The sequence below is a fragment of the Dermochelys coriacea genome, chromosome 11, assembly GCF_009764565.3.
Source record: "Dermochelys coriacea isolate rDerCor1 chromosome 11, rDerCor1.pri.v4, whole genome shotgun sequence".
In the NCBI taxonomy this organism is placed as follows: Eukaryota; Metazoa; Chordata; order Testudines; family Dermochelyidae; genus Dermochelys; species Dermochelys coriacea.
Window position 1 is genome coordinate 61062328 of NC_050078.2, and position 12143 is coordinate 61074470.

General features: G+C 43.0%; 1 protein-coding gene across 6 annotated transcripts in view; it reads left to right on the forward strand.

Annotated features, from left to right (window-relative positions):
* The window catches only part of KIAA2012 (KIAA2012 ortholog), a 105286-nt gene that overhangs the window by 10994 nt on the left and 82149 nt on the right, over window positions 1–12143 (forward strand). For all 6 annotated transcript variants that reach the window (XM_038421496.2, XM_043505601.1, XM_038421497.2 and 3 more), the window contains exon 3: window positions 9606–9768. In XM_038421496.2, coding sequence (XP_038277424.1) covers window positions 9606–9768 — 163 coding nt within the window. The remainder of the gene's footprint in view (window positions 1–9605; window positions 9769–12143) is intronic.

The following is a 12143-nucleotide window of genomic DNA, read 5'->3' on the forward strand; positions in this document are numbered from 1 at the left end:
CATCATCAAAGATTTACAACCTATCCTGAAAAATGATCCCTCACTCTCACAGATCTTGGGAGACAGACCAATCCTCGCTTATAGACAGCCCCCCAACCTGAAGCAAATACTCTCCAGCAACCACACACCACCCAACAAAAACACTAACCCAGGAACCTATCCTTGCAACAAAGCCCGATGCCAACTCTGTCAACATATTTATTCAAGTGACACCATCATAAGACCTAATAACATTAACCACGCCATCAGGGGGCTCGTTCACCTGCACATCTACCAATATGATATATGCCATCATGTGCCAGTAATGCCCCTCTGCCACGTACATTGACCAAACCGGACAGTCTCTATGCAAAAGAATAAATGGACACAAATCTGACATCAGGAATCATAACATTCAAAAACCGGTAGGAGAACACTTTAACCTCTTTGGACACTCAGTAAAAGACTTAAGGGTGGCAATTTTGCAACAGAAAAGCTTCAAAAACAGACTCCAACGAGAAACTGCTGAGCTTGAATTAATATGCAAACTAGATACCATTAACTTGGGTTTGAATAGAGACTGGGAGTGGCTGGGTCATTACCCATATTGAATCTATTTCCTTAAGTTACGTATCCTGACACCTTTCTGTCAACTGTCTAAATGGGCCATCTTAATTATCACTACAAAAGTTTTCTTCTTCTGCTGATAATAGCTCATTTTAATTAATTATCCTCTTACAGTTTGTATGGCAACTTCCACCTTCTCTGTATGTATATATATATCTTCTTACTATATGTTCCATTCTATGCAGCCGATGAAGTAGGCTGTAACCCATGAAAGCTTATCCTCTAATAAATTGTTAGTCTCTAAGGTGCCACAAGTACTCCTGTTCTTTTTGCGGCTACTCTGAAACCTGCCATTTTAAAATGAGTGTGTATAGGCCATGCATGAGGGGCCAGAGCCTTGTCTTCAGCCTTTCTGTGCCTGCAGCCTACCCTCACCACTGATTATTGTTTGTATTAGGTAGCACCTAGAAGCCCCAACCAAAATCAGGGCCAGCTCTGCCAGGCGCTGTACAAACACAGACTGAGACAGTCTCTGCCCCCAAAAGCTTACAGTCTAAACAGTCAAGACAGAGAGAAAGGAAGTGTCATTGTCATTTTATACAGATGAGGAACAGATGGCCCAGAAAGGCCAAGTGGCTTGCCCAAGTTCACACAGGGAGTCAGTGGCAGAGCTGGGCATTAAACCCAGACCTCCTGAGTCCCAATTCAGTGTCTTAAGCACAAATCCAATCTTTCCTATCAGTGTGTAGCCAGAGTCACACCAGCAGTTCAGGAGAAAGCAGGAGGGAACTCACAGAAGTTCTAGTATCATTTGTGGCAACTCAGGTGCCTCTATTCCCAACAAAAACCAACCCAGGAATTCTCCCAAAATTCTGGGGAACCCATGGCCACTGGCTTTGTAGACCCCAACAAGCACCTCATGGCAGTTGTGGTGAGGACAGTCATGAACAGGAAAGATCACTGCCATTAACCTTCCAGCCAAGAGATGTTCAGGGTTAGAACAGCTAGAAACTTCTCTGTTGCAAAATTAAATCTGCAATTATTAGCCTTTCCATTTAAAGGATCTCCTGCTCCTGCTCCCCATCCTCTTCCACAAAAAAGTCATCGCCGTGGCTTGCAGGCTAGCTCTGGAGAGAGTAGTGTTTAGTGTTCACTCTTATTCCAAGCTTGAGCTCTCTGCTGCGTCTGTCAACAATTATGCAAATGATCTACTGTACACTAGGAACCGGACCAAGAACATTAATTCATTTCACACCCATAACTGAATAGCCATCAGTTAGTAGCAACTTTCAGTCACTATCTTTCTGATCCAGATTCAAACCAGCACCCTACATGTGGGGAGATCCAGATCCCATTTACCAGTATCATGACTACCATCCAGTCCCTATTACACTCCATTTTAAATATGGAGCTACCATAAATATACAACAAATGTGTGCAGCCATTCCAATGTTAATATAATTGTAATGTACAAATAAAGAAAGAAGTGAAGACTCCAAATTATTAATCACATTTTGCAAAAAATATTTAGTTGCTTCAATAGTTGCCTCATGGACATCTAGAGGGTTGTTTTTTTTTTTGACAAATCTTGCTTTATTAATTATCTGAATTGCAGTAGCATTTAGAGACCGTATTCCCATTGTAAAGGAATTGTACAAACACATGATAAAAAGACAGTCTCTGCCCCAACAAAGACTGTATGCTCTTATAATCTCATTTTATATAACATGTATTTACGAAATTGTTATTTTCATTATATGCAAGACATATACACATAGTCTCTAAAAAGCCAAATGCCAAAGCTTAATAACTTAAGTAAGTAAAACTTTAGGAGACACCTCAAATACTTCAGCTCTACTGCAGTAGCAAAGTGTAAACAATAAGAACAATTATTTAAACAATTTGTCTGATTTAAAATATTAAAATGATCTCAGAAACAAAGAATTCTGTACAAAATATGTTCAGAACCTGGGAAATAATCCCAAGTAATGACCCTCCCAACCCCAAATTTACAGTTAAAATATTAATCCAATTTCTCTGTTTATGATATGAGAATTTAATGTTAGATATAAGAGTGCATACTGATGACCCCAATTAAATATTTGGAAAAGTCCCAGGAAATTCAACCCATGCATATTCAGGAATGAACATTTTGCACACTCCTAATTATGGGACTGTTGTTTTTTTTTTTTAAATTACTTCAGTAGCAGCATTTTTGTCAGAAGAGCAGGCCTATCTTAGCTCCATCACATCAGAGTGAAGATATCCTTTAGCAAAAAGAAAAGGAGTACTTGTGGCACCTTAGAGACTAACAAATTTATTAGAGCATAAGCTTTCGTGAGCTACAGCTCACTTCATCGGATGTGAGCTGTAGCTCACGAAAGCTTATGCTCTAATAAATTTGTTAGTCTCTAAGGTGCCACAAGTACTCCTTTTCTTTTTGCGAATACAGACTAACACGGCTGCTACTCTGAAAGATATCCTTTAGGGATCAAAAGTGGCTCTTTAAAAGAGACAGCCTTCAATACATCTTCTGAACCAGCATCTGAACTAATGAGGAAGACCTCAGTCCAATCAAGGTAGCTCTTGCGTAATGCATCCAGCATTTTGGAATAGATTAAACTGGTTGTAATAGTCTGTGATATAGCTTTCCCTTTAAAAACCCTGGGATACCATTAATAAATATTGGCCGTCCCACAAGGAATCCACACTTCTGGAGTCAAGGCAAAACATCTTAAATGAAATCACTGCCTACTGTGTCATCATGATCTACATCAGTGAAACCAGGCATGACATTCAAAGATTAAAAGAAGAGAAAACGAATACTGCTGTGACCAAACACATGAAATCATGTGCTGACTGCTGCAAACAATTAGAACTGAGCAGAGATATTTTCAGGCGTTTGCAAATCATGTGGCCACAGGAGGTCCAAGGGTTGGGATCAACCCATCATGCTATCCTCAGCCATAACAAGGCACTAGTATTGAAACAGAGTTATGAACCATCCTAGTAGTGAAAATTGCTCATTTTCATAACCACCCTTGAGACAGATTTAATTTTTTTCTGTTGTAAATTAAGGAGCCAGCCAGCATCTTGTGGTTAATGCTTTGCTTTGTAATAGGGGAGACCTGAGTAAAAGCTCTCCATCACCAAACCTACAGGAGATAAGAACGGCATGCAGGCCACATGTTCAGTCCCTTTGAGGAAGGGGGCAGCTCATGTCAGTCTGCCACAACCCTTCTGGACAATATAGATATGGTGTTGAAGGAGACAGCACTATTGGACTCCAAAGGAAGGCCCATCCTACCCTCTTTATTCAGAAGGTAGATTACTAAAAAAGTAGAGTTTGGGAGCAGTGTTTTTGGGTGATGGGTGGTTAATAGTGGTCCTCAGAGCTCTAGGAGCACATGGAGAATTCCTGTGCAAACTGAATCAGGCAGAGCAGGGATTTAAACCTGAATCTCCCACATCCCAGGTGAGTGCCCTCAAGCATCACGTTACTGGCTATTTGGGGGTCTCCCAACTCACACATTTTCACACGTTTTGGTTTTGATGAACTGGCATTTTCCAACAAAAAACATTTAATCAAGACATTCTCAACCAACACTAACTATAACTAGGACCCTACCAAATTCACGGCCATGAAAAACAGGTCAGAGACCGTGAAATCTGGTCTCCCCTCTGTGAAACCTGGTCTTTTGTTTGCTTTTACCCTGTATTATACAGATTTCATGGAGGAGACCAGCATATCTCAAATTGGGGGTCCTGACCCAAAAGGGAATTACAGGGGGGCCACAAGGTTATTTTGGGGATTGCGGTATTGCCACCCTCCCTTCTGCGCTGCCTTCAGAGCTGGATGGCCAGAGAGTGGCAATACCATACCATGCCATCCTTACTTCTGCACTGCTGCTGGCGGCAGCTCTGCCTTCAGAGCTGGGCTCCTGGCCAGCAGCCACCGCTCTCAGTAGCAGTACAGAAGTAAGAGTAGCAATAGCACAACTTCCCCTACAATAATCTTGTGACCCCCCCCCATAACACACAACTCCTTTTTGGGTCAGGACCCCTATAATTACAACACTGTGAAATTTCAAAATGCTACAAATGAGGTTCTAGCCTGCAAATGCATGTAGTTTATTTACTCTGGAGGTAGAGATGTGCAGAGGAGCAGTTTCCAAAGGGGACTGTTAGACTTGTTTTTCTCTCTCTTTAATTGGAAACTTTTCCTGTGTTCAGTAACAGCTAAGGTTCACATTTTCAACAATTCATACACGCAGGTTCCTCAGTTTCCAGATGCCCAACACAGGACCTGATTTCAACTGGAGTTGTGGGTGAAGGTCAGACTCTAAGCATATCAAGAAGGGCCTTCAATCTGAGACACTCAAAATGAGTGGACACTTGAAAATTTATGCTTAAATATTTTATTAAGCGAGGCAACAGGGCGCTGTGTGAGTCTTCAATACAAAACAAGTCCTATTTGGAAAAAAAACTCTGGGTAGAAGAAATTTACTGAAGCCAGAAATGCCTACCCAAGTAGTCGATGAGAAAAGTGTAAACGGGGACCTCAGAGCAGAGTGATTACATACAGTAACTGGCTGTAGCACCAAAGAAAATGGACAAGTTTCAACATGCCTGCTGCTATTATGTGAAGCATGGTGGCAATTTTCATTAACAGGTCACTCTGTACATGCTAATAATTCAGCTCAATGGAATCTAAGTCCACTAGAAACTGAAGCTAACTGGCAAATTTTGCTATAGCACTATTAGATGTCAATTCTTCTGAATTAGAACCTAACCCTGCCTCCCTGAAGTTAATGAGAGTTTTAACATAACCTTTAAATGGGGGCAGGATCAAGGTTCTAGTTGTATCTCCCCTTTCTAGGCTCCTGCCACAGTTTTACAGTCTTCCAGGTCTAACAGACTGGTTCCTTGCAATTTAGGATTGTCAGGGGACACAAAGCTCTCGGGAGACATACAAACTTGTCATATCTCATCCTTCCAACACACAAAAATATTCCACATCTGTGGTGATGCTTTAGAGGAAGCGGAAGATTCCTGTATCCCATAGTTTGGGATAGTTACATTACATCTGCCACACCCATGAATAGCAGCAGCCTATTGTATTTTAATCCGTCCAAGTATCACCCTATATCCTGCGCTCTTACACTGCAGCTGTGGGCCCCCTCAGTCATTTCCCTCTCATGCTGTCCTTCCCCTCTCACCCTGCTCCCAACATTGCACTTGCCCTTTGTGGAATTATTATATTTTCTGTATTTACTTGCTTATTTTACTTTCCATTTCTTTCTTCCAATAGCAACAATGATTTTCTTATAAAATCCAAATACTCTATCTTCCCAATGGCTTAACGGGAAAGATACGTATCTGAGTATTTTTAATTTGCCCACCCTAGTGGCATCTGAATGGTAGATTTGTTAAAGCTTTAAAATAAGATTAGAAAACTGTGATTTAGATTACCTGAATGTAGATGATAAATCCATTAAATAATTATATTCTAAAATATATAAACGTGAGTGGAATCTAGCTTTATTTAAAGTCAATGGGAGTCTTGCCATTGACTTCAACGGGGCCAGGATTTCATCCTTAATGTTACTGAGATTAATACGTACAGTAGAACCTCAGAGTTACGAGCAGCTCAGGAATGGAGGTTGTTCATAACTCTGAAATGTTCGTAACTCTGAACAAGATGTTATGGTGGTTCTTTCAAAAGTTTAGAGCTGAACATTGACTTAATACAGCTTTGAAAATTTATTATGTAGAAGAAAAATGCTGCTTTCCCCCTTTTTTTTTAGGTTTCAGAGTAGCAGCCGTGTTAGTCTGTATTTGCAAAAAGAAAAGGAGTACTTGTGGCACCTTAGAGACTAACAAATTTATTAGAGCATAAGCTTTCGTGAGCTACAGCTCACTTCATCGGATGCATAGTAGTTTACATTTAACACAGTACTGTACTGTAATTGCTTTCTTTATTTTATTTGTCTCTGCTGCTGCCTGATTGCACACTTCTGCTTCCAAATGCGGTGTGTGGTTGACTGGTCAGTTCTTAACTCTGGTGTTCATAACTCCGAGGTTCTACCGTATCTATTATAGAACTGCTTTTCTCTCCCAAGTGTGTCACTGAGTTGCTCCTCTTTTTTCAGCACTTTCACTTGCACTCCTGCTGGCTGTGATGTGCAGGATTCAAGTCTTTCTAGCTGAAGAAGAGTGACAGGTCTCCCTTTGGTGGAATGTCTCAATGCTACTCCTAACTAGTCAGAAAAGTTTCTGTAGGGCAGTATGAAGAGCTCCTTCCCTGCCTAATCAGGGACTAAGTGTGAGGCCCCCTAGGGATTCTGTAGGCCTGCTATTCACAGTATCATGCCTGCAAGGCACAAAAAGTTCTCAGAATCATTTCCAGGGCATGTCAAGCATCACATTGCAGTGTGGTATCAAAACACCACAACACAATGTCATGATGTTTGAAAGCAACATAGCTACACTGAGCCATAGCACAAGGACACCAAGTCCCAGCATAACTTTACAAACATTATGAGAGTGGAGTTTATCCCATCTGACTAGTCTAGATAGGTGCACAACCTAACAAAAGAGAAATAAAAGAGAAAATTTAACCTGGGTTTCCCACATGGCAGCACATAGTACAGGTTGGTCTCTGGCCTAAACCCATCAAGACACTTTTAAACAGTCAGTATCTAATTCTATTAAACAGTGTGGTCTCATTTAAATTTAAACTAAGTCTACATTTTGGGACTTTAACAAAGGTATTTGTTTCAAACACTCTTACACTTTGATTTAACTAGATTTGATTGGAAAATAGTTCTTGAAGCCCAGTGAGATGGTTGCATTAATGATATGTAAACCCTGGCTAAATGTGCTCTTTCCTGCAAGTTTTGTACTATGGTGGGAGGACAAATTACCTGAAAAATTGCCTTAAAAAGAATATTGGCTGTGACTGTGCATTCAGCTGCTATGGGAATCAGAATAAAACTGAACTTAAATAAGCTAGAATAGCTTTGTATATGCATTTAAGTTTTTCATAGCTGTATTTGTTTTATTTTATTTTGCACTCAGGAAGCCAATTGTGGAACTGAAATTACCCCCAGAGCTACTCTCCTCTTGGTATTTTCATCAGCCAGCAACTGAAATACCATGAGAAGACCAGATCTCTCATTAATTCAGTTCCATAAATGGCTCTTTGCAACATTAACAAAGACCACAAAAAACACAAATAAATAGACATTAGGTTGGAAATGACATTTTAGGTATTTTCTAGTTTTGTGTAGATTGCAAATGTAGAAGAATAGCTTTTCTTGCAATATATTGGTATATGGCACTTGCACTTCCAGTCTCTAGTGAAACCAAGAAGTAGACAGCAGAGCTGGTTGGGAATTTGACAAAGCTTTCTCAAGTTCAGAATGAAATTTCTTGGAGAGGATAAGTAGAGAGAAAGAGGAAGACCTTTCCCCACGCCACATTAGCTGCTAGCCCAGTGGTTAGGTCACTCATCTGGGATGTCAGAGACCCAGGTTCCCTCCTCTGCCAGATTTGGAGCAGGGACTTGATCCTAGGTATTCCACATACCAAGCATGTGCCTTAACCACACCAGGGGATACAGTCAGTTTCTCTCTGACCCAATGAATAGTTAATTATTTTTTCAAAGTGGAACAGCAGCAACAGACAAGACTGAGGCCAGGTCTACACTACCCACTGGATTGGCGGGTAGCGATCGATCTATTGGGGGTTGATTTATCACATCTAGTCTAGACGCGATAAATCGATCCCTGAGTGCTCTCCCATCGACTCCTGTACTCCACCACCGCGAGAGGTACAAGCGAAGTCAACGGAGGAGCGGCAGCAGTCAACTCACCGCCGTGAAGATGCCACGGGAAGTAGATCTAAGTATGTCAACTTCAGCTACGCGATTCATGTAGCTGAAGTTGCGTATCTTAGATCAATCTCCACCACACACCCCTAGCATAAACCAGGCCTGAGAGAGAGAAAGACTGACTCTATGGGCTTGTCTCCATAACGGGGAGATCGATGCTGCTGCAATCAATATAGCAGGGGTTGATTTAACCGGTCTGGTGAAGACCCGCTAAATCGATGACAGAGTGCTTTCCAGTTGACCCCGGTACTCCACCTGTCTGAGAAGAATAAGGGAAGTCGATTGGAGAGTGTCTCCCATCGACGCAGCACAGTGAAGACACTGGGATAAGTCAACCTAAGCTACGTCAACTCCAGCTACGTTATTCATGTAACTGGAGTAGCATAACTTATGTCGACTTACCCTGGTAGTGAAGACAAGCCCTAATGCTCAGTGGTTAGGACACTTACCTGGTTCTTCCACATTTCACGTGAGTGTCATTTCTCCCACATTTCACGTGAGTGTCATTCACAGGAACAGAAACAGATTTCAAAACCTCAATAACTTTCATGAAACAAGTCTTATTTTCTGGCCCACTCTTGTAGAGAGCTCTGATAAAATTAGAAAGCATCAGAAAGCTAACTAAACTTTTTCAAGCTTCAGCATCCTGTCAGGGTTTGGATTTGGTTGGGAATTTCAGTTAAGGTCTAGATCAATTTTTATTTAATCCGCTCTCATTTTCCACATGGGTAGAGAGATTAAAAAAATAAATAAAAATCCATGGCCTGATCCTGCTCTCGATAAAATCAGTTGGAGCATAGCCATGAACATCAAAAGAATAAGATTAATTTCCTGATGTCGAGAGTATAACATTTATTTTCTTGACAGTTTATCTTTAGCCTTCACTGGTATTTAATTTAAACTGAAGATCTGAATTGTTCCCTTGGGTTTTTTTGGGGTAATTTTCAGACTTGCACTCCCAACCTGTTTGCTTTAAACTCACCATCATGTGATTTCCCCATCATAGTCTACTGTCTTGAGATGCCTTTTCTATTATGCCTGCAGGCAACTTCAGGGTTTTTTCCCCTGAGTTATTGATTAGAATCTGTTAACATCAATTCACTAGCTGCAAGGAGAAACAAAATTTAAAGCAACTGAAGTCTTGCCATGCATATTATTGCTGCAGAAGGATCAGAAAGGGACAGCTTGGCACCCACACCTCCATTTCCTGAAAAAGCCGGATAACCAGATTGACCGACAGATTCGCCCAGGCTATTCAGCCAAGAGGTACCTCTTCAGACTCTCTCAGACCTGGGATCCTAGCATTATATACAGGCTCCAGTGTGCAGGTCAGTAGAACCTGAAGTTAAGCAAGGTTAGTGCAAATATTTCTAAGATAACATTTGGGGGCCTGAATAAATTAAATTCATTGTGTGTTACAAGTAGAATTAAAAGACCAAGCTATTTCTTGCTGATAAACAGAAAGAATAGACTTCATCTCTAGATGCTGTGATGGGGCAAGGTCAGATGGCTATAGAAAAGTAGTGGGAGATAGATATATTACCTCCAGGCTAAACAAATCCCTGGTACCTGGATAAGTGAAATGGCAGCTGCTCCAGGTCAATTAAGACACCTGGGGCCAATTAAGAACTTTCCAGAAGGCAGGGAGAAGGCTAGGTTGATTGAGACACCTGAAGCCAATCAGGGGCTGGCAGAAACTAGTTAAAAGCCTCCCAGATAGTCAGGTGGATGTGCATGTCAGGAGCTGTGGGAGGAAGTTGCGCGGTTGGAGAGACAGAGTAGTACACACCATATCAGGCACAAGGAACGAGGCCCTGAGGTAAGGGTAAATTGGAGCTTGAAGAAGTGAGGGCTGCTGTGGGGGAAGTAGCCCAGGGAATTGTACATGTCATGTTTCTAAAAGGTCAGCTACCATAGCTGATACTATTAGGGTCCCTGGGCTGGAGCCTGGAGTAGAGGGTGGACCCGGGTTCCCCCCTCCCTTTTGCCCCCTGATTAATCACTGAGACTGGGAGACAACAGAGACTGTGCAAGGAAGGATAACTTCTCCTCACCTCCCTCGCTGGCTTATGATGAAAATGGCTCAGTAGACTGTGACCCTTGTCTCTAGAGAGAGAAGGGTTACGTGGAGGGTCACAGTGAGCCTCTGAGGCTAGCGAAATCCACCAGGAAACGCAGGACCCAGGGAGGCAAGGACAGAGCTTTGTCACAACTGGTGTCAGGAGTGGGACTTCGTTCACAGCGTGGCGGAAGAAAAAGGTTTTTTTTAAAAAAAAAGTGCACTGGGGTTTTGGATTTTTTTTTGGTTTGGTTTGTTTGTTTGCTTTGTACCACAACGGAGGAGGTGCTAAGAGCTCTGGTACAAGCCACGGCAGCCCAGCAGGAGGCCACCGGGGTTCAGGCAATGGCACAACAGGAGTCTATGTTGCTACAGCAGGAAACCAATCAATTATTAATGAGTCAGGTGACCCAAGATCGTGCCCTCTTGAGAGAGGTGGTGGACCAGCTGAAGAACCTCACCACCCAGGCCCAGGGGTCCAACAGGACGCGAACCATGAGGGCCACTGGTTGTCTGCCAGAGATGACATCAGGAGATGACATAGAGGCATATCTCCTCTCATTCGAAAGGACTGCTCAGCCTGAGGCGTGGCCCCAGGAGCAGTGGGCCAGCATTCTCGCCCCTTTTTTGTGTGGAGAGACCCAAAAGGCCTACTTTGACTTGTCTGCCACGGATGCCACTGACTATACCCGTCTGAAGGCAGAGATCCTAGCACGATCAGGGGTAACAGCAGCGGTAAGGGCCCAGAGGTTCCATGTGTGGAAATACCAGGAGAACAAACCCCCGAGGTTCCAGCTATTCAACCTTATACACCTCACGCAGAAGTGATTACAGCCTGAGGTGTGCAGGCCGGAGGAGATTTTGGAGACCCTGGTCATAGACCATTACATGCAGGGACTGCTGCCAGATCTCCGCAAATGGGTAGGCCAGAACAATCTATCCATGTACAATGAGATGATCATGCTGGTAGAAAGACAGATGACAGCCAGGGAACTGACCTGACTACCCAAGCAAGCACCTGACTCCAACTCTGGAAGGTTGGGCAGCCAAACCCCCAGGGAGTCCTAGGTGGAAGAAGGAGGAGGCCGAAAACCAGCAGGGACCCCAGAAGGAAGGGATTGGCCTGAGTGGGAGGAACCCCAGGGCTAAACTCCCTAACCCCCAGGATAGGGGAGTGATTAAAAGCAATTTTCGATATTATGCATTTGGGGAGTGGGGACACATAGCAGCACAGTGTCCCAGCACCGAGGAGCCTATGCAATGCAACTTGGGGAATTGGGAGGTCCCATGCTCCCTTATCCACCTTGTGGGGGACGCATTAGCCCCGCATGATTACACCAGGTCAGGGAGGATAAATGGAGCAGAGACTACAACGATTGTGGACTCTAGGAGTGCTATCATCCTCATATCAGATAAGCTGGTAAAAAGTAGTCAGCTGCTACAAGCCAAACGCAGCAGTGACGTGTGTGTATGGGGCCATGAGCCATTACCCACCATCCCAGTGGAGATAGAGGTTCAGGGAAACCCCATTGTGGTGACCATGGGTGTAGTTCCTAAACTCCCATATCCTATAGTCATTGGGAGGGACTATCCAGGGTTTGATAATTTACTCCTCCCGGAGAGGCTGGAGGGAGGTGAGGACCC